The sequence below is a fragment of the Lampetra planeri genome, chromosome 50 (genome assembly GCF_965212315.1).
Source record: "Lampetra planeri chromosome 50, kcLamPlan1.2.h2, whole genome shotgun sequence".
Taxonomy (NCBI): domain Eukaryota; kingdom Metazoa; phylum Chordata; class Hyperoartia; order Petromyzontiformes; family Petromyzontidae; genus Lampetra; species Lampetra planeri.
In genome coordinates this window covers 5,326,505-5,349,762 of record NC_136156.1, presented here as the reverse complement: position 1 = coordinate 5,349,762, position 23,258 = coordinate 5,326,505, and the positions used below count along the sequence as shown (strand labels likewise).

At 47.3% G+C, this 23,258-nt stretch overlaps 1 protein-coding gene across 1 annotated transcript in view; it reads right to left on the bottom strand.

Annotated features, from left to right (window-relative positions):
- Window positions 1–19,493, bottom strand: part of LOC144734129 (mannosyl-oligosaccharide 1,2-alpha-mannosidase IA-like) — a 434,227-nt gene extending 414,734 nt beyond the window's left edge. The window contains exons 1-2 of the mRNA XM_078616197.1: window positions 18,057–19,493; window positions 17,215–17,387 (exon numbers count right to left, since the gene is read on the bottom strand). Of these exons, the coding sequence (XP_078472323.1) occupies window positions 17,215–17,387; window positions 18,057–18,492 (609 nt within the window). The 5' untranslated portion in view covers window positions 18,493–19,493. The remainder of the gene's footprint in view (window positions 1–17,214; window positions 17,388–18,056) is intronic.
- Between the last annotated feature and the right edge of the window lie 3,765 nt (window positions 19,494–23,258).

Below are 23,258 nucleotides of genomic sequence, written 5' to 3'. Positions count from 1 at the left end.
TCTTTCGGTAAAGTCACGTAGAAGGGAAATAATAAAATAATAAAAATATAAAACAATAAAAATTCTCACATTTCGACTGCAACACAAGCAATCATCATCATGTGTGAAATCCACACTTTTTCAAATTTTCTTTCCGTGGATTTCACACCTGATGATGATTGCTTGTGTTGCAGTCGAAACGTCGTGAGAATTTTTATTGTGTTTTATTTTTATTATTTTATTATTTCCCTTCTACGTGACTTTACCGAAAGAACAAAGAATATGAATCCCTGCAGTCACGAAAGCTCTAAATCAAAATTGTAGGCCTGTTTCATGCCCATTCGCATGCATCAGGACAGTCGTCATCAATGTCCAACTAAAAGCTAATTAAACGAAACAATTTTTGTTTATCTTACCAGGTAAGAACCGCTGCGCTATATCGCTCTTTTTGCAGAAGCTACCTGGCCACAACCCAATGAAGTGTGGGGGATGACCCTGGAACACATCTGCAATGTAGTTTTTTCCAGTACACGAAGAAATAAAAAAACAATACCAGGTAAGGGGCCCCACTGAGCTATATTGTAGCTCTTTTTCAGAAGTAATCTGGCCACAATGATAGCTCAATGAAGTGGCTTATCGCGTGGACATTTGTGGCAGCCAAACGCTCTAAACGCACGTCGATTCTAAATGTGGAGGGAAAAACCAGAGGACCTGGAGAAACATGGACGCGAGCACGGGGAGAGAGACACGCAAACTCCAAATCCTGTATAGCAGGCAAGGTATGTTCTCTGCTATCATATTCCTCGAGCAGCCCCGTACATGATGACCCATTAGGAACTGCCTAAAGGCAACAATGATTGAAATGTGTAATTGACACTCGGACCCAATACGAAATAAACCTTTGTGAAGGCCGGAAATGAAATGAATCAAACAACATACAAAGATGTACACTGCATGTACAGTGTGGCTCAGATGTCTTGTGACCCCCATGGGGGGGGGTGTCACGGGACATCTGGACCACCCTGTACAGAAACCCCTCAGCCTTGTTCAGACCACCAGCCCCAAAATAACCGAACGCGTGGCCATATTTAGTATTTTGAGCTAGCGGCCTTGGTCGACTCCCCCCACGCCCCCCCGAGTCAACCCAACTAAAGTTTCGATTTAAAGCTTTCGTGACTGCAGGGATTCATCTTCTTGGTTCTTTCGGTAAAGTCACGTAGAAGGGAAGTAATAAAATAATAAAAAATAAAAATAAAACATAATAATGTTTTATTTTTATTATTTTATTACTTCCCTTCTACGTGACTTTACCGAAAGAACCAAGAAGACCAACTAAAGTTGGCCGACGTTTTGGGCGGGAGCCCCGTTTCATCGCGGTGGTTTCAATCGACGGGCTAGCCCAAGAGGGGCTCGGCAAACCAGAATAAGGAGGAATTTTTATTAATTTCAAGAGCCGCAACGCAAACGTGTGAATAGAAAACTGTGGTCTTTAAATGAATAACGTCTGGAGCGGTCACTTAAAAAGAGCCGAATGCGGCTTTAAAAGCCGCAAGTTTGCCGACCCACCTGGGCTCACGTGAACTCCCGACTTCAGAAATTACGGCCAAGTGGAAACAATACAGCAAGAAACCCCAACATGTAATATTAGCCCGCCATAACATTTATTTTGCAATGCTGTAAACTATTGTTTTTCATTTCGCGAGCGATGTGGACTCGGCCGCCCAACTCCTGCCGATAAACTGGAGCAATTTGGGAAAGAAAAGTGGAAATTACACTGTTCAACAAGTGGAGTTGTCCGTAAACTTGAATTCTGGGAGAAATCAAAAAAATAATGGAGGTCAACTCAAGCGATTGAGTCAGTTTGAATTGGCTATTCATGGAAACAAGATTTAGATGAATCAAAGCAGCCTTTCCAATCGGGTGTAACGACGGCAATCTGGATGTGTGCACGCTTGTGATAATGACAGCAGTGATGGGCCACTCAATGTTTCAACTCCGGCTAACATCGCTTGCGTTGAAAGGTTGATTTTGGATGACAGGCAGTCAATGAAAAGTTTCGGAACAGTTTGTTCAATACTCACACACGTTTGAATCCACATATAATGAGAAAAAAGTGGAGCCGTTGGGTACCAAATATGTTTAAAAAAAAAAGAAACTTGGGAGCAAACAGCACTTGGATTTGGTGTGCCTTATATCATCCGTATTGCTGTGTGCAGGCAATGTGTTTTGTATCAATGCAGCTGTTCCACCCATTTGTAAACATCGTCATGATTCACACAGTTGTAACGAGATTGCAGCTTCACTCTATGGGTCGTCTCACACTTGTCTCTTTTTGTTTATGCCCCAAGAGGACAAAGCAACGAAGAACAGCATTGCCAGTCTTCTCGTTATCCTTGCCGCTCATGGGTTGCCTCCCTTCACTCTCCTACTCTTGACTTCCAGGTTAAACCAAAACACAAGAGCTCGCGTGTGCCTACGCGAACGTTTCACGTGACATTTGCACCGTTATACGACTGTTTAACGCCTCGTTTGTTAGTTGTGCAACATTCCTCAAGGACCTTGTATTCGTTCTCTGACATATTGATGTTTTGTCGTTGTCTTTGTTGTGGATGTGCACTCACTCAACGGTGCTCTCCCCGTGTAGCATAGTCAGGAGACTGGCTAAATGGGATCATCTGTGTACCGAATAAAATAACCTTAAATAAACTTCAGTTACGCAAAGGAAACACCATCTTTGATCATGATACGTCTGTCATCGAATGGGCGCCAGGGTGGCGAGATGTTAACTGCCTCGCCTGGTGTACAGGAGGTCGTGGGTTCGATTCCGAACCTCACGTCTGCTGTATATATGAAGTTTGTGTCTCTCTCTCTGCTCGTGGTCGCATGGGCTTATTTCTGGGTTCTCCCGTTTTTCCCTCCACATTCAGAATCAACGTGCGTTGAGATTATTTGGCTGCCACAAATGTCCACGCGATAAGCCACTTCATTGAGCTATCATTGTGGCCAGATTACTTCTGAAAAAAGAGCTACAATATAGCTCAGTGGGGCCTTACCTGGTATTGTTTTTTTCTTTCTTCATGTACTGGAAAAAAACTACATTGGAGATGTGAACCAGGGTCATCCCCCATTTACTACACCGTTTTTTTCTACAGAGATAACATCTCATTTACAGGGCGAGTGGGAAAGTGCCGGACGCTAGGGGCACTTTAAGAAATTGCAGAGGGTGTATCTCAGTCGTATCCCCTACGAGTCGTCTACAGTGACCGGAAATCTCACACGAAGGGTTACACTCAACTGTGAGACATCTCAACGGGTGCTTGACGCCATGACGGCGAACACAACTGAGACGGATTTGGGGGAAATGGCCAAATGAAATGTCGACTTGAACCACCCTCACAATGACACAACTATGACAACAAGACGGTTCTAACTCATGGCTAACTTTGATAAGCCACCATGCCGTCTGATATCAGAATATTGGAAACGTGGCGCCGTTTCATCGCAAACGTGTAAAAGAAATCCGCGTACCTTCACATGCAAAAAAGCCAATCCAGTTGTGCGTGTTGTTAAGCATCTACACACGCTCGCCGTACAAATTGGCGGCGTCAATAAAAACGGTCGTGGACAAAACAAAGAGCTTCACAAACAAATTCTATTTTAAGGTATGTACACAGACACCGCTTCCCCGCCACATTTAGCCTAACAAACCACAAGGGTGCGTGTAATTAATGGGCTGTGATAGCTATGGACGTTGCCTGTAATCCAGCACCGCGGAGGCGGCGAGGGTTGGCGGATCACCGCACAAAATGTGGGAAAACTCCCTGTGCCATGAGCGTCGTGGAGGTGCCATACCCTGGCTCGCCCAGGAGAGGGCGGTACAGCAAGTGGACTCAATCGCCATCTGTTGCCACCTGTGCGGGTGGGGGGGTGTTGGCCCCTCGCGTGCGTGTGGTTTTCACTGTGCGCTCTGGTTTCTTACCAAGCGGTATTATTAATTGGCTCTAAAAATCTTAAAATAAAAAAAACCCAACGCAGCAGGCAGGAACTTGAAAACAAAAAAAAGGTCTGACAACTCCGTGTGGTACGCTTTGGTTTTTTCGGTAAAGTCACGAAGGTAAAAAAAAATTCAAATGAAAACAACTAAATTAAATCACGACGTTTCGGGCGCAACACAAGCGTCCGTCTTCAGGTGGGGACAACGCAGCGAAAGCACAACCGCTTAAGCGCTTAATTTATTTTAGTTTTCAACCTACTGTGACTTTACCGAAAAAAACAAAAAGTATGGATCCTTGCAGTCACGAAAACTTAAAATCTAGAACTCCGTGTGGCTCTCCTGGATAAATAAGTAAATCATTATCATGATTCTGACGAATTATTATGGAGGCCGACATGGCACGCCAGTGTCCGGCACTAAACACAAATACGACAACGCGAAACAAATGTCAGGATAACGCCGCGTTAGTAGAGGCCGTTGAAAACATTTATTTCATCTCCCTGTGTATTGTGGCCTTAGCGACCTGGGGTAGGGGGCCAGTGTAGGGAGAGGGGGAGGGGTGGCGCAGATCAGTTGTTTCCATTCAGGGAACGCCATACCAAAGGGTTGAGAACCACGGCTCTGGTGGTGCATGCAGGGTTCACGTGAACCAATTACACACAAGATACCGCCGCGGTGGCGAGACGTTAACTACCTGGCCTGGTATACAGGAGGTCGTGGGTTCGAACTCGACCGTGACACCTTTTGTATATTTGGAGTTGCGTGTTCTCTCTCGCCGCGGTCACGTGGATTTTTCTACAGGTCCCCCGGTTTTTCCCTCCACATTCAGAATCAACGTGCGTTTATAGAGTATTTGGCTGCTATAAATGTCCACGTGGTAAGCCACTTTGTTGAGCTATAATTTATGGCCAGGTTGCTTCTAAAAAAAGCTATATAGCAGCTCAGTGGGCCCTTACCTGGTCAAATTTAAATAGTTTCTAGTTTCACAGTTGTTATAGTTGTACATGCATACATGTTAACAAGGCTTAAGCGCAACAACTCTACGCGTGTTAGACGGGTGTTTATCATACATTTTAAAATCGGCATGCGGTTACTCGCCCCCGAGTTGGCGAGCAACTTACAACAAGGACTGCCCACCATCCGTGGAAGTGGGTGGTGCCAGTCCTTCTGAACAGCGCCACGCACGCTCAACCGTCTTTGCCTCTCCGTTGGTGGTGGTCACGTGCTGCTCTGGCTGTGGCATTCGCGATTGCAGCATGGTGATCGCACAAAATCCCAGACCGGAGGTCGGGACTTGAGTTGGCGGTGAGGTGCGTCGTAGAGGTATTTGGTTGATGATGGCAAGGTGGTGGTGGTGGTTGCCGCTGGCAAGAAAACATGTAAATCCCCTTGCAAGTTTGCACGTCTCTGTGGATATTTGGTGGCAGAATGTTCGAGAGAACAGGGAGCCAAGGTATTGGTCCCGGCTTCATCATTCTGGTTATGATGCGCATTGCATTATTTAACCCTTTCCCATATGCCTCCAATGAAGTTAGCTCAGCTGTTCGAGCTTTGTGCCCCATGCAGCAAAAGCTATGTTATCTGCACATATCAACTTACAAGATGATATTCACTAGATCAGCACGGATTGGCTACGTACGGTCACAAAAGAAGTCCAACATAAATGCGTAAATAGTGACGGTGCTAGCAATGAGCCTTGAGGGTGCCCATTTTTCATAATTCTATTGCAGTTGTGTTTACCAGCGAGGTGTACCATATTGGTATGGTCGCGGAGCATCATCTCGATTAGGTGAACAGTAGAGCAGCATCGAATGATTTTGGCCATCCTCGGCAGCAGGCCATGAGGCCAAAACGATGTCAGAGGGAGCAGAGATGTCGATCGTTGCTGTTGGTCTGGGAGCGACGGCCAGTTCCAAACCCGTCTTGTTCACGAACCACTGTGCCACCACTTCACAAAGACCCACGTCGTCATCGCCTTAACACAGACTATTGGGGGCAAGTGCAAATTCTCTTGTCAAGGCGCTCTTCCCCCCTCCATCCCAGCTTAAATAGTCGCTCCAAGCCTGGGGTGTGTCATTCAGACTGTCTTCTCGACAGACCTGTTCTCCACCTGAGGACGGCTGCTTGCGTTTTGGCCGAAACGTCGAGAGAATTATTTTATTATGTTTTATTTTTATTATTTTATTATTTCCATTCTACGTGACTTTACCGAAAGAACCAAGAAGATGAATCCCTGCAGTCACGAAAGCTTTAAATCGAAATTTAAGTGCCGTGTAGCCAGCACCCAATGCGGCGCACGAGGGGTTTTGGGGTGGCCAGCACCACGTCCGTCCACCTGCGTCTTCCCAATGCTTATTTAAGGCCGAGTCGACCTTGGAGCGGCACAGGACTGGTTCAAATATTCGCCACTGTTATTGATCGTGAGCGGGAATCGTACTCGGGTCACCCGGTTCGCGGAGCAGCACGCTCACCAATACACGTTCCAGGGGCGGCCTTGGACGTGATTCCAGCAACTGGCGCCTTAGGGCGAACCACGCAAATCGGTGTTCCCACCCCAAAACCTCAAGGGCACTTGCTAGGCTGAGGTTTTTGGTAATGTGGGAAACATTTTTTTTCCATTTAATTTTTTTTTTAAGCGTATTTTTATTTAAACAGAGATGTAATTATACGGTTAGTCTGTCTGTCCCGTCTGTCTGTTCAACCAATAAATGATCAGAAATTAATTATAATTCATATTCCCTCTGTACGTGCACGGGAATTTAATTAACGACATCTTCGTTATTTTATTTGTATCTATTCCCTCGAATTTGGCGCCCCCCCCCACACTTAACTTCGCCCATGTCGACAGGCCACCCCTAACACGTTTCGCTCCTCCACCAATCCACTCACACGCCCACACCAATGACATTGACAATAATGCTTCGTTCATTATTACTAGTTGAGCCAGTGCTATAAACCAACGCTGGGAATTCGTACACGTGCATGCAATCACACACACCTACAGAGATCGTGCTATTTGCTGTTGTATTTGTTCAACAATTCCAACACATGGCCACAAATTAATGGGTTGTGCAGCACCGGGCTTCGTGTGAAAACAACTGCTGCCTTTCCAGCACGGGCATCCTGCTTTAAAAAAAAGTTTTTGTTGTTGTTGTTGTTGTTGCAAACTCAACTGCACTCATTTCCGATTTTAAAAATGCTGGACCACAGACTCTGCCTTACACGTCCCAGAAGCCCCCTGCGTATGCAGCCAAGCACTCGAGCAGTGGTTCTTCCTAACCTGGGGTGCACGCACGCGCGCGGCGCGTGCGAGATGCCCTTTCTGGGGGTGCGAGACATGGACAGATTTTTTATTTTCGAAAGTAAATAATCGAAAACACAAATTAAGCACGGGCACATGAGCACAACTACTTTGTTTTTATCAAACGCATGGATTTATTAACATAAAAAAATAGGATCGAGAACCAAAGCGGTACAAGTCTGCCATAAGGGTTAAGAACCACAGCGCTCGACCCTTCGATGCACGGGGGTGACCAAAACACAAAAAAATTAACCCGTGAAAACAAAGTTTTTCACTATAAATCCTTTATATGCGTGGCATCGGTTTTATTTTATTATTCATTTCTGTTTTTCTTGAGTAAGAGTTTAATTTTTATCACATTGGTATTTTAAATTAAATATGACATTTTTTTTCCTAAAAAGTGGAAAATTTGGGGGAAAAAATTTCACGAAAATAAATTGTCACGCACAACGAGTCTGTGTGCAAAATGTCAGCTCGATTGGATCACGGGAAGTGGGTTAAAAAACGACCGAAAGATGTGCACGGTCGTAAGCAAGCAAGCGAACTTAATATAAAGGATTTAAAAAAGAATAACCACACACTCCTTCCCTGCATCCCCCCTTCCAGCTAACGTCAAAGCACATCTTGTATTGCTGTGCCATCATGCCTGTGTTGAGCATCGTCTCCGCGCAACACGTTAAAACTGGCAAGTGACAGATACCTTGTAGAGCCAAAGCACGCGCGCGCACAAATCTCGCGGTCTTACATCCGTCTTCGGTTGTTACAGCACTGTACTATTATTTGTGAAACCCAGTCCTTTTTTTATTGTATTCCATGGAAATATCGTGAAGTCAAGGCGACGCATGTTGCGTGTCACTCTACTAAAACCCGGGCGGCTTTCTAAAATTGGCTCGCAGCCCCCCCCTAGGTAGTTTGATGTTCTAAAAATGTATTAATTCTCCCTGGCTAAGAAAATGCTGCAGCAATTTATGAGTCACTAGAGGCTACACCGGGTACCATCCCCCCCCCCCACCGATGGCTTGTTTTGCCGCTCGCAATGTGCTAATTACCACAATAACCTCGTAGGCCAAATCGCAGCATGGTTCCACCAGCCGCTGAACTTGTGAGAGGGAGGCGGCAGGGGGGGGGTAAGGCCGCAAGCCTCAACTGTGAATGCACAAGTTGTGATTTTCATCAATTGTCAATAGCAGCAGCGGTAGCGATGGAATATTAGTTTTGCTTTAAACGATTTGCCTTCTGGTCATGGTAAACACTTTACGTATTACTGGCTGGGCAGGTTTTGACAGTGCAACTGCATTGTTTGCCGGCAGTCAATTTTTTTTTGGTCGAGGTTCCCAGACCTTCGGGGAGGCTAATTACGATTAACATTACGACGGCCCTTTTGGTGCAGTTTCGAGGTAGGTAAGTCAATAACTGGTTACCACGTGACTGGCGATTCCTAAGAAGGAGTCAAAATCCACTGCATGGCTGCTCGTGGCAGACGGTTTTGCCACCACAATGGCAACATCAGAGAGGGCCTTCATAAGCCACGCGCGGTGCACGATTGGTACAGCACGAGTTGATTGTATTTTTGCCCACCTCGTTAGAATATTTATATTTCAGACTCCAGCAGATGGACCTTAATTAGCAGCGGTACCAATTGAGTTACGGATTTTGCAGTGCAGCCAAAAACATATCCGCACACATTGCCCAACAGATCAAACACCGTACAGCGCTTCACTCAAATCCGCCTGACTAATTAGCTAATCAAGCCGTGCTATCATGTAGGCCATCATGTAATTGGCCATGTACATTAATTTCTAATTTGCCATCCATTCTGATTAATTCCAAAGTCTGTAATGGCTGAACAGCCTTGCATGGAGATAGCTAAAATAATCATAATCATCGTGATAATTATTTATTTAAATAACGTGGCTTTGTATCTGGGGTTTTTTTTCCCCCCAAGGTGATACGTTTTCAAGAGTGCATTCTTTTCATTTGGTCGTGACTTTCCGTTGCTCATCCCCGAGGAATGATTACAGCGAGGGAATCACTGCAGCCGTTACGGGAATTGGGACGCTTGGTTTATCAGGGCCAATATAATAATTTATACTTTTTTTTTTAAATACCTTGCAGAGGGGGCTAAAGAAAAATGCGGCATTTGGCATGACGATAACGTCACCTTGATTAGGCGATTATTTATAGACACGTATTTTTTAATCTCCCAACTTTTGAGCGATGGCGACAATAAAATCGGAAATTATCAGACTGTCGCGATTTAGTGTTAGAATGAAAGAACTGCGTTGCTGTGGAAGAGGCGCGCTTCGACTGCGGAGGCATTGACTCGAAAGAAAATCCCCCTGGAGTCGTTGGATAAAGACGTCAAAGTAGAATATGTAATCACAGACAGGGAGCGAAATTCTCAAATGCACAAGAATGAAGGGGGGGGGGGTTAAGCAGTGTGTTGGGGGGGGGGCCCACAAAATAAATAGCAGCAAGACATACGGTAAATAATGAGTAGATAAAACAAGCAAAGTGTCTGTTCAGAATTACAACTTGATTTAAAAAAAAACATTCGTCTGATAGCGGTTCAGCCAAACCACGGGCACTGTCTTAACCCATTCACGTCTCGATCATTGCTTTTCAGAAAGTTTAGTCACATGTATACCCCCTTCCTCAATTAGCAAATGGGTTTTTTTTATATTGGCAACAATACAATGGAAAGTTTACTGTTAAAGTCCTGTGCAAATAAACTCTCCTTATCCGAAATGGGAGGGCTCTAGGGGCGGATCCCATTATCTGTTTGTCCACAGAAATTACTCCTTTCATCTTGCACTTCTTGGCAGACTATCCTATGACCGTGTTCTAACTTCTGGTTTACCACTCTTATCAATGAAAAGGGTCTGGATCTATAGAGTTTTTTTTCGTTGATACAATTTGGGCACGCGGATAATTACAATGATCTGAGAGTGGACATGGATTACTGGCGAAACGTCGAACTCAGATTGTAAATTGTACTAGTAATGAATTTGATTGTACTGTTTACGTGACAAACCTTACTAAATTAGTTGTGTCGGGTAGTGGCGGGTTTAACGACACATTCATATATTGACACAATCTAACCCAAAAAGAACCCTGAATTATGGCTGATATTGGTCGCGAAAGCCGACGAGTTCAACTGACATGGAAAAAATGTTTCACTGTGCAGATGGTTTGAAGTGCTGTTGCGAGGGTGATAAGAATACTCTGGCCTCTGTCATGAGAAAGTGGAGTTTACACTCGTTCTGGGCTGCTATTGATGATTATGACCACACCACTGCTCATGGGAAGACGAAGACATTTTATTTCATTACACGGCAGATGTGCAAACAAGTATTATTTGACATCGGTGCCGCATAATGGCCGACACTTACATGTTGATGTCACACCTCTCGTGTCAAACTTCGGTATTTTTAAACCTTTGGTGCTATGAGACAGAGGTGTGGTTTGCGCCACTAAATATCCTTGCACGGATAACACTTACATGCAGTTGTCTGTTTATCAACTAAAGCACGAATGGGTCTGAACGCTTTCCACTCCAGCAAAAACCGAGGCGCTCTGCTAAATTCCCTCCGCTCAGTGGAAGGTCATCCGTTCTGTTCTGAACCATGCAGTCTGGAACTCCCTTCCCCCAGCTGCCCGTGCTGTTGACGCCCTGCGCCTGTTCACGCCCAGGCTTAAGAACTTCCTCCAGGGACTCTACTTACGGACATTCAAGTTCCGAACTCTCAGAGATAGGAACAAACCTGTCCATATGTCCAGTTGCCTGTTCGGACCGAGAGTCGTAAGTTCAGCCGGCGCGCAATAGATGATGGTCATGGCGTCTACATCTGCAGAACATGAAGAACCAGTGGCATTTGCATCTACAGGAGAGTGTACAACTTTTAAAGCCATTACACTCATGTTTAGTGTACACGCCGTACAACATATTTGGAATCGACAGGAGTAAAGTTGGACTTATGAACGTATCGACTTACGAACAGACCTCTGGAACCTAACTCGTTCGTAAGCAGAGACGAGTCCCTGTATTTTCTTCTGCCAACGACCGACTCTGCCACTCTCTGTAAAACACTGGATGCCCACTGTTGCTGTGCATGCCGTCGAGGGATGGGTCGCATTTTAATTTTATCTAAATCCGAATCATGTTGAAAAATCAAAAGGTGACACTAATATCCAAATACAGTGCACGTACTTTGAGCGCTCGCTTGCAAAGCAGCGCAATGTCCACGGGATATTGCCTGGTTATGTAAATAGTAATAAAACAATGTTTTATATATAAAAAAAAGATAGAAATCCTGCTCTCGCATAATTTAAACAATGCAGAAATTATTATTTTCTTAACAAATAATATATACAGAGCAAAGTACACCATGTAGGTTTTAAAAAAAATATTCCAGTATTACTTGGCGTGCATAGCAGTTTTCCAAGTACCAAGCTTTGTAATTCATTCAGCGCACATAGATATATGAAGCGCACCAACTCACCCCCCAATGCTGAAGGATGGATCCTTTGACATCAACAATGCATTGTTTCAAAAAATATAAACACAGCACCCCATACATATTTACATATTTCTACGGGAGGAAACGCTACAGTGGCTGTATTTAGTGTTGTGGTTTATAACAGGGCTGGACAGCACTTGTGGTGACATCCACATTTGGCAAGAAAAGATTGTGGAAGCATATTTAACACTTCCGATTTAAAGCTTTCGTGACTGCAGGGATTCATCTTCTTGGTTCTTTCGGTAAAGTCACGTAGAAGACGGCTGCTTGCGTTGTAGCCGAAACGTCGTGAGAATTATTTTATTTCATTATGTTTTATTTTTATTATTTTATTACTTCCCTTCTACGTGACTTTACCGAAAGAACCAAGAAGATATTTAACACTGCCCACATTTAACACACAGGCACAAAGATCCCCCTTGTAGATGCAACAGTGTAGACGACCACTGGCTCATGAGATAGTGCTGAGGAGGCCCAGCTAGCTTCGTCAGCCGCACCATCGTTCCAGGCATTCGTGTTTAGGCTGAGTCGACCTATGACTGTCACCACAGCCTGGAATCAATGCGAGGTCAACCAGGATTGTAGTGCAGTGGCTCCACACCAGGTACTGTGTTCATTTTAGGCCGAGTCTGCCTAGGGCAGGGGTCGGCAACCAAAACAACAAGAAGAGCCATTTCTTTCCAATTCGGTACAAAATTCAGTATTTCAAGAGCCGCAATGCATCTATGTACATACGTACACATCGTCAAGAAGCAGCCCGTAAAGAGCCGCATGCGGCTCCGGAGCCGTAGGTTGCCGACCCCTGGCCTAGGGACTTGCCGACGTTATGTTTTGGATATCATTTGCCATGGTGTACACCTCTGTTTATGGCAGGGCAGAACGCACGGGCACGCGCGCGCGCACAGACGGACACAGCGCAAGCGCGCGCACACACACACGCGTGCGTTAACATCGAACCCACTGAAGCAATAAATAATTCATCTGCGCTTTGATTAGCAAATTGAGGCGACTCCCGTTCCCCCGTGGAAGCATCAGCTGTCACCGCTGCCAAACGTGAACTCAACAGAAAGCCATCAATTCCTCAATTAACCCTATTGAACATACCTGGTGTGGCCTTCTCGGGCAGAGTTGCGGCGAGCCGTTCGTTAGAGCGCTGGCACGTGGCAAAGTTTGCGTCGAGAGCGGACAAAAAAAACGCATCAAGGGCTCTCTCAAACATTCATTTCATTTAGAGAGCGGTCACCGCGGCGGCCAATGTCAACGACGCCGCCATCCACACCTCCGCTCGCGTTCCTTTCTGCGAGACTGCACAACTGTTGAAAGGTTTACATCTCACCCCCTAAGACGTGTTCTTGCAACGTCTCCCTCTGATGGTGCCCACCTGGCTTCAACGGCCGATGGTTGCCTTGCACAACTGGCCCTTCCCTTCATCCTTGCACACGTGTCCTTTCCCATCACAACTTCCTCTTCCCAAACACATTGTGGCACGGTCCCATTCGCGCTAACTTTCCGTAAAAAAAAAAAAGCTAAATATGTTTTTAACCCGATTCTGCCATGTAACGTCAGGCACCCTTCCAGTCACATGTATGCAATGGCCACTTGCGTAATTCTGTGTCGCTTTGGTGAAGTGGTAAAATGGGAAACGCATTAGCAAATGGCATTTTGCAAGTGGCTTTTGTGCAAAATAAAATCGGTGGAGGCAACACGAGAGCATCGTTGCTACTGGCGTTTTCAACCACGCGAGCAAAAATAACTTGCCCAGATGGGAGTGAGAGTTGACGGGGATAGAAGGTGTGTGGGGACCAACGAGACAGGACATCCTTAGTGTTCACAGCTCTTTCAGCGAAGACGCCGTGGTAATGCAAATGCGAAACCCTGCAATTACCGCAAGTACACCCAACAAGGACGGCACGTGCAGCCCCGCACGCGCCCGCTCGCACACCGCAATCAGAGTGAGTCTACCCTCCTCGAGAGAGAGCATGGGGAGACAGCGACCCATCTCCGTCGGTGGCCCCACTCCCATCGGATGACCACCGTTGACTTCCACAGAGTGGAACCCCAACTCCTTTTTGCGAACCCCGGAGGGATGATGGGCCGAGGTGGCCGTCGAGCATGATTTAAACACGCAATAATTTATTAGAGAGTCAAGCCCTCTGACCACTGTCAAACAAATAACAAGTGACAAGATCCCCCGTATAGCCTCAACAGACTTTTGGGGAGTGCTGCTAGCGAGCACCCATGAAGGCCGGCATGGTACACGTGGGTGGGTGGCCAGCACCATGCCTGGCCGCCTTTGTCTCCCTAGTGGCGATATTTACACACTGCACCAGGTGTTCATTTGAGGCTAAGTCGACCTAGGGGAGGCCCAGGACTGGTTAAGAGAAATCGTCACCGGTGTTGGCTGTGAGTGGAAATCCAACTCAGACCACCGTGCCACCATACACACGCACACAATATATAATCTTCATACGAACCAAAGTCATTCCGAGTTTAGTCTTAAACACTGTGTGGGCGAGTGCTGCTAGCGTTTGCCTATTTAGGGCCAATACAGCACCCACATATGAGGATGGTGTGGGTTAGTATCATAGTATCAACCATTTCCTCACCCCTTGGTCTCAAACCCAGTGCTGAGTGAATACATTTCACCACATCCATGGCAAGATGAAATTTCCACCACTGCCATTCCCCGTTGCTCATTTTACAACACGGTGGCACTGTCTAGTTAAACACATTTTTAATGGCAGTCGAATGGTTTTTGAATAGTGTTAAAATATATGTAGGTCACGCAAACTTTTGAATGTAATCTCATTGTACCGTTCTGAAAACTCCCATCTTCATACTGACCGCATTACATAACTAATGGCACGGCACGTGCTTTATTACATAAGCGAGGTCGGAGGGCATCACAGCTCTCGCGAGCAATGTGGCGGCCATGAAACCAGTGGTGGAAATTACACATTTCCATGACGGGGCCCAACAATTTTCAAAAGCAATGACGGTCAAATGGCTGACAGTGGATCGTAATCTAATAAGCAATGAACCCTTTGTCGACCCACGACTGGATGAAGGCATCCCAATGCCGTCACGGGGTTGTTTGATCATTATGGTCATATATTCTTAGGGTTTTTCGGTAAAGTCACGTAGGTAAAACATCAAAATTAATGAAAATAAAATAAAATAAAAACAAAAATCACGACGTTTCGGAGGCAACACAAGTCTCCGTCATCAGGTGGGACCGTCACAGCCGAATTAGCTGCATCAAGTGATTTGTTTTTATTTTATTTTATTTTCATTAATTTTGATGTTTTACCTACGTGACTTTACCGAAAAAACCTAAGAATATGATGCCTTGCAGTCACGAAAGCTTCTAATCTAGAATACATTATGGTCATACTTCACCGCAAGTCGGTGTGAGATGTCAAGGAGAGTCGACACAAGGCTACAGGGGGTTCGTCTTTTACTCCTTCCTTCAGTCCACACTCGTCCCCAGCCTTCTCGATCTCATTCCTGCCAAGATCTCCCCTCTTTCCGCCCGTTCTCTCTCTTATATCTCCTCGCTTGCTCCTCCCCCTTCCCCCGTCACCGTCCCCCCCCCTCCTTTTGGTGGGAATCCTTCCCCTGACATCCCTTACAGATGTATCACTCGCCACTGCTGCCAAGCCGTGGACAGGAATCAAACTCAGGACGCCGAGTTCAGCGTGCGGTGCGGTACACTCAGCACCACGGCTTCACCGCTCTGGCTCCTATAATGGGCAACCAATTCTGTAATTGCGCATCAACTTTGCGTTTTAACTTTAATACAGGCAACGGTAGACAAATTGACCACCAAACGCTTGGTCTGCCCACCTAATTAGTAATTAGCCGAGCATGTAACGGCATTAGGGCTACCGTTATTTAATTACGAGTGCTCCTTAACGTCCGATAGTGGCACCGCTGTTTCATTAACCCACACGTGCATGACACCCGGGTCATATAATTACAATTCATGCAGTGCTGCATTTACATTTTATTTAAATCAAATATTTGAAAGAAAATGCTCAAATAGTCCACATGCTCAAACAAGCATTGGTAAGAGATTATCTGCACGGATGGCCCCCTAACCCAATGGTCAACATTAATATGGCAAGGCCAAGACTCTGCTCAATGGACACACAAAAAAACACCTGCTGACTTTTGTAAAGCCAAAGGTGGAAATTAGCCATTGCTATGGCCGAGACCTGTAGTACGTCACGTGATTATCAACCAACTATGTCTTCTATTTTTATCAAACACTGCAGCCCATCCATAATAGAGGTTTTTGGGTTAGATCGCGTAAATATATAAATGTGTCGTTCAAACCCGCCACCACCCGACACAGCCAACTAGTAAAAGGGTTGTCACGTAAACAGAACACGTGACAACATGACAACTCTTACTAGTTGGCTCTATTATGGATGATATTGGTCGCGAAAGCCTACGTGTTAAACTGCAGGACAACTGCACTGTGTTCAATTGTTAACCCTAGGGAGATGTACGATGGATGATCAAGACGATGCAGATGATGGTGGTGGTGGTGGCGCTGCTGGCGATTGCTAATGACGACGATGAGCGAGGACGAACCAAGGTTAAAGCTGACCAAGAATTGAACTTGTCCCCCTCAATTACTGGGGGAGCCCAGCCGCTCCATGAAACCGAGCCACAATCTCAGCCACACAGAGTACAGGGTATAACACCTGCACCGGGACTCTCCTCAACGTTAGTGAATGACCAAGTTACATTGTTACAGAAGATGCATAACCACGCTCATATGAAGGTGTAATAAAGGCTGTACGCGAGTGAGAAAATTCAACTTGTATCACACGGAGCCACCCTATTGTCACAGTCGGTGTCAAACTCATCCCCCAAAAGGGGCTGAGAGGGGAAGCATGCAATCACATGTGTGGTCTCCAAAAAATCACCACCTCTAACACATTCCGTCAACACAATGAACATCACAGCCATCACCACAGCACCATCATCATCTTCACTTAGCATCAACATCATAACCAACACCACCGCAATCAACAGCTCCGCCGTTGCCACCACCACCACATCAAACCCAACACCACCACATCAAACCCAACACCACCACCACCAGCAGCTCAGCATAAAGACGTTCTCGTATCGTCTCAACACAGCCATCAAACACTGCCCCCCCCGCCTCCCCAGATCCGTTACTAACCCAGCATCACCGCCAACATCAATTCAACTTCAACAAAACCTTCTACGCTCCCAGCACGAGGTAGCAACCACCAGACACGGTCACCACCGCCATTAACACACCACCACCACCATTAACACATCACCATTAACACATCACCATTAACACATCACCATTAACACACCACCACCACCACCACCAACACACCACCACCATTAACACACCACCACCACCGTCTCACCTCCCGTATCTTGTCCCTTTTCTCCCGCACATCTTCTCCCGACGGTTCTCCACCCGTGGCTCCCATCGGCTCGGCCCAGGGGAAGCTGGGCAGGCGCTCGCGTTTCTCTCTCTGCTCCTTCTCAAGTTCGGCCACGATCTTGGCCTTCTCCGTCCGTATGAGGGCGCGCAGTTCTGTGTTGTCGGACGGAGCCCCGTTAAGGTGGTCACCAACAGCTACACCACCTATACCACCTATACCACCTCTACCACCTATACCATCTCGAACAGCTACACCACCTATACCACCTCCACCGCGCATACCATCTCGAACGGCTACATCACCTATACCATCTCCATCACCTGCACCACCGCTGTTAACCCCAACATCGCCACCTCCTCCATTTGTCGGATCTGGAGCACTTTCACCTGCAATTCCACTCTGTGTAGCAAGAGCTCCTCCAGCTCCAACCGAGGCTCCAGCTCCAACCGAGGCTCCACCTCCTCCAAGGGGTGGACGAACCCCTCCAACAACATTTCCGTCTGCAGCTCCACCACTTTCATCTGTCCCTCGATCGTCTACGCCTCTCTCGACAACCGTATCTCTATCGTGCGCGGGCAGGTCAACTCTACCTTCTCCATCGAGAACACCACCACCACCTCCGCCGACTACTCTCTCAGCGCCTCCAACTTCGTCATCACGGCGAACCAAACCTCCACCATCACCATCTAAAGTACCACCACCACCACTTACAGCTACATCACCGACACCTCCACCACGTGCACCACTAATGACACCACCACCACTTACACCATCTATACCGCCGCCACCACCTACACCACCACCACTTGCACCACCATCACCTGGGTGCGGCGTTAGGGCAGAGCGCGCCTCCTGCAGAGCATGCTCATGGTCGCGCTCAGACTTATGCAGCGACGAGTCCTCACGCTTCTGCTGCTGCTGCTGCTGCCGCTGCTGCCGATGTCCTCCTCCTGCACGTGGCACCAGCGCGTCCTGCAAACCCTGCGCCTGCAGCCTCCGCAGAGCCCGGCCCGAGTCGGGCAGGAAGAAGATTGCCCCGAAGCAGAGGGTCACAAAGGCGCTGAGTACGAGCAGCAGCGCGAACTTCTCCGACAGCTTGAGGTGGTGGAGCTGCTGCTGCTGCTGTTGCTGCTGCTGGTGGTGGTGGTGGGACGGCGATCCCGAAGCGGCGGACGAGGAAGACGAGGATGCGCCCCTCCTGCCTCCCGAGGCTGAGATCTGACCCACGTTGAAGAGCGGCAGTAGAGGGGTGGACATGTTTCACGATAGTTGGGACTCTCTCTCTCTCACTCTGCTTTGTTGACTTGACCGTGGGGTTGATGGAGGTGTTCGCCTCGTATCCTTTCTTTGAGATCAGTGCGACCTCCTCCTCCTCCTTGCTCGGCGCAGAAATGATCTCCGGTGATCAACGACACTCCGAATCAGCCGGCGTGTTTAAGTTGTGGAATCTTAGTCGCGCTTGCCGTCTCTTTAACTTCGGAACTAAATGCACTTTTTCGCTTGCTATTTTAATCGTAATTCTTCCAAGGCAAGTCTTCCAACTATCGGGACAAATCCAAAAGGGACTAATGCCGAGCAAAAGATGCAGACGGAATCTCGAGTGGGCACAGCTTCTCTCGTATTCCTCTTACTTAAAAAGACTTCGAGTTTATGATTGACTTATTTTGGTCTGCGGTTAAACTCTGTTCAGTTACGACTGGTCGAGAGGGCATCAACCGGGCAAATGGAACAGCCGTGATGCGTCTTGGTACAACCACAACGTACGTTGCACGTAATCGTAACTACTTCAATATTCATACGGAACAGCAAGAAGTCTGTTTCGCTTGAACTAAGTGCATTTCTTTGCTTTAAGCGGCTAGTTTTTCTCCTCTCCCCTCAATCGCCCACCCCCCTCTCTCCCCTCCTCAGGCTGTTATTAGTACAAATGGGTCTCACTCGCTCTATTTACCCGTCCATTTGTTCGGTGCACATTACAGGATTATTACTGTTAATCAAACTGACAAACCACGAGACACACACACACGCACAGACAAGCGCGCGTGTGTGGTGTGCCAGCCAGTCTTTACGAATGTACAAAATGAATGGAATCTACGCGAGCGGGAGAGGGATGAGAGCAGGAGACCGACTGCGACTGGTTAACTCTTCAATAGCGATAGCCAGGGCAGGATGGTGCAGCCTTGAGAGAGCTGTGATGAGGAATGAGGCTGGGCAGCGTTTGACGAGCGCACGAGGACACGCGCGCGCACGAGCGCCGATCTCTCCTCCCACTCCCCCCCCTCTCCTCCTCCCCCCTCGCTCTCTCTCTCTCTCTCCTCCCACTCTCCCCCTCGCTCTCTCTCTCTCTCTCCTCCCACTCCCCCCTCGCTCTCTCTCTCTCTCCTCCCACTCTCCCCCTCGCTCTCTCTCCTCTCACTCCCCCCCTCGCTCTCTCTCTCCTCCCACTCTCCCCCTCGCTCTCTCTCCTCCCACTCCCCCCTCGCTCTCTCTCTCTCCTCCCACTCCCCCCTCGCTCTCTCTCTCTCCTCCCACTCTCCCCCTCGCTCTCTCTCCTCTCACTCCCCCCCTCGCTCTCTCTCTCCTCCCACTCTCCCCCTTGCTCTCTCTCTCTCTCCTCCCACTCCCCCCTCGCTCTCTCTCTCTCTCTCTCCTCCCACTCCCCCTCTCCTCCCACTCTCCCCCTCGCTCTCTCCCCCCCTCGCTCTCTCTCTCAACCTCCAGGCGGGCGCGCGCCTCTTCCCCCCCCGCCCCATTGCCGCCTTCAGCACGCGCACAGGGGGCGGGGTTGAGGGAGAGCGAGGGGAGGGGGAGTGGCTACCTCCTCGGTATAAATTATGTTAATGTGATTCTAATTGTATCGTCGCGCGCGCGTGACGCTCTCCCCCCCCCCCCCGATTAATATTAATCATGGGCTGCCCCCTCCCCCCTTTCGCGTCCCCACCCCCCGCGCTCTCGCGCTGCTGTTGGCGATGCGAGGAGTCGCGGTGACGTCACCCGGTGGCAGGCCCTACAATGCGTGAAATATTATTTATTTATTTAATGTCTCCTCCTCTGTTCTCCGGGGCTATTGTTGTTGCTTGTGAGCTGGGTTTGGGGTTCGCCTTGGTGACGTGACATCACTACCCCCTGCAGAAACAAGTCACTCAGTGCAGTGCATCGAACACGTGCGCGCGCGTGTCTGTTAGTCCTTGGGGGGCCGTCCATAAATGACGTCACGCGATTTTGGACGATTTTTGACCCCCCCCCCTCGTCACACGGCGTCACAAAAAATCAGGCCCCCCCCTCAAATATGACGTCACAAAGCTCTGCCCCCCCCCCAAAATAAAACATGCTTCTAATCGCTTTAAACTATTGTCATTGGAGTGCGTATTTAATGTGGCACTGCACTCTGATGTTGTAGGAGAAAACATTTATTAAAAAGTCTATTTAACTAAGTACAATGTGTTGTCTGTATTTATTTAAAGTTGCGCATTTTGATGTGACGTCACATTTCTCTAACACCCCCCCCCCCTCGTCACACAGTCACAACTGTCTTACCCCCCCCCCTAGGTGCGTGACGTCATTTATGGACGGACCCCAAGGTGGCAAAGTTTTAATGATGCCATTTTATGTGTTACGCCAACAGAAGTAAAACAATAAACGATCACTTTTACAAATAAGCAGCTGTTTAATTTTTCTCGCAGGAAACCTGTTTTTGCACCCATCGCAACCACGCCCATTTGCCCGGACGTTCTGGATTTGGTTACCCTTGTTAACACCATCTAAGTACACACAGAGCTTGATAACAATAATGTAACCTTCAACATATACCCATCACTAACTATATATATGGGATTACATATATAATTTACTAAGTATATGCGAATGTCAATGTTTATAATTCCTTACCTCACAATGGTTTATTATCCTGTGTTTTCATTGTGTATTTAAACCAATAAAGACCAGTTTTTGTGACCTAACTGGCTTTGGTCTAGGAAGTTTTTCAGTAATAATGCCCATTTCATCATTCGCCTGTTATAGGGCATGGGTATAAAAGTCATGATAACTTCAACGAAGCTGCCACTCCGCAAAGGTTATCATATCAAAATATGTCTCACACACATGGATGATTACATAAATCATTAGTAGACTTTGCCACATCAGTAGGTACCAATAAGTGATTGATTAGGTCTGGGCTCATTGATGATGTGTGTGGGTCCTGCGAGTGCCGAGGAGCGGTGGTGCAGCGGTTAGCGCACCGCGCGATGAACCCGGCCACCCGAGTTCGACTCCGGCTCACGGCCACCGCCAGTGACGATTACTTTGAACCGGTCCTCGGCCTCATCCCCTGGGTCGACTCAGCCTCAAAATGAGTACCTGGTGCGGTGTGTAAAGATTGCCACTGGGGAGACAAAGGCGGCCGGGCGTAGCGCTTGGCCACCGACCCCCTCGTGTGCCGTGCCAACCTTAAGTGCTGCTCGCTAACAGCACTTGCCCCAACAGTCGGTTACAGGCTATACGGGGGATCTTTGTCTTTGGTCCGGTGGGCAGAGGATGAGTCGGCCCTGCTTTGTCAATGCATTACAAATTATCACACGATGCTGCCGTGGTGCAACACAATTAACAACTATCCGCCTTAAAAGGGCGGGAAAAATAAATATATAACAAACGACGTTTCGAGCAATGGCCCTTCTTTATATATCCAAACGTCACCTGTTTTCAATATTTGTTTTCTGATGGGATAATACTTTACCATACAATTTTGTACTACAATTGACGAAGCATACGCGAATACTACTGCAAAAAATGTACTGCTCTTAATGCTAATATTTGCACACGCACACGCGTACTGTTGGTATACATATTTATGTACACAGCTATGCACAATGTTAACGCACTTATTTACAAAAACAACTCAACACATGGAGCAATAACACTGCCCTAAACAGATGGTGGGAGGAGAGGGGGGCAATTTAATTGGCGACGTTTCGGGAAATATCCCTTCTTCAGGGCATTTCCCAAACACATTGCCTGTGCTCCACTTCAATACAAATGAATAATTCGAATTATGTTAATAATTATCACTTGAGGGCAGCGTTATCGCTTTCATGTGCTGAGTTTTTCGTTCTACGTGCAAGCGCGCCACTGCCAACAGAGTATAATTAGACGTGTAATATCGTACGCAAATACGCGTAAGAAAACGCAACGTGCAGGTGGCTGTTATATTTCTTGCATGCAAATTCACGCGCGCGTTATACAGTACCTAGTATGTACGGACACAGAGCGCAAATGTGGAACTATATGGCAGGCAATCTACACATCAACACACCGAGCGCAATTACACATAGAGCAGTCGCAATTAGCGCCCTGGGAAACGGACACGTTTTAAATTGGCAAATGAACCGCGTCTAATTGATATCAACACAAAGACAAAGATGCCCCCCTTCCCCCCCCCCCCCGTATAGCCTTCACATACTGTAGGGGCAAGTGTTGTTCATAATCAACGATTTTTGGGTTTAGATCGCGTTATTTATAAATGTGTCGTAACCCTCCACCACCCGACACGGTCAATCAGTAAAAAAAGTGTCACGTTGACAAAAGACAAATAGTTCACTGCTTTAGCCCACCGGTGTGTTGAAGCGTGAAACCACAACATTTACAATTTGAGTACGACGTTTCGCTGGTAATTGCATCCAGCATCATCGGGCAATTCGCCAGAATTGCATCCAGCATCATCGGGCAATTCGCCAGAATTGCCCGATGATGCTGGATGCAATTACCAGCGAAACGTCGTACTCAAATTGTAAATGTTGTGGTTTCACGCTTCAACACACCGGTGGGCTAAAGCAGTGAACTATTTGTCTTTTGTCAACGTGACACTTTTTTTACTGATTGGCCGTGTCGGGTGGTGGAGGGTTACGACACATTTATAAATAACGCGATCTAAACCCAAAAATCGTTGATTATGAACAATATTGGTCGCGAAAGCCTACGTGTTAAAGGGGCAAGTGTTGTTGGCGAGCACCTATGAAGCCAACCGTGTTAGT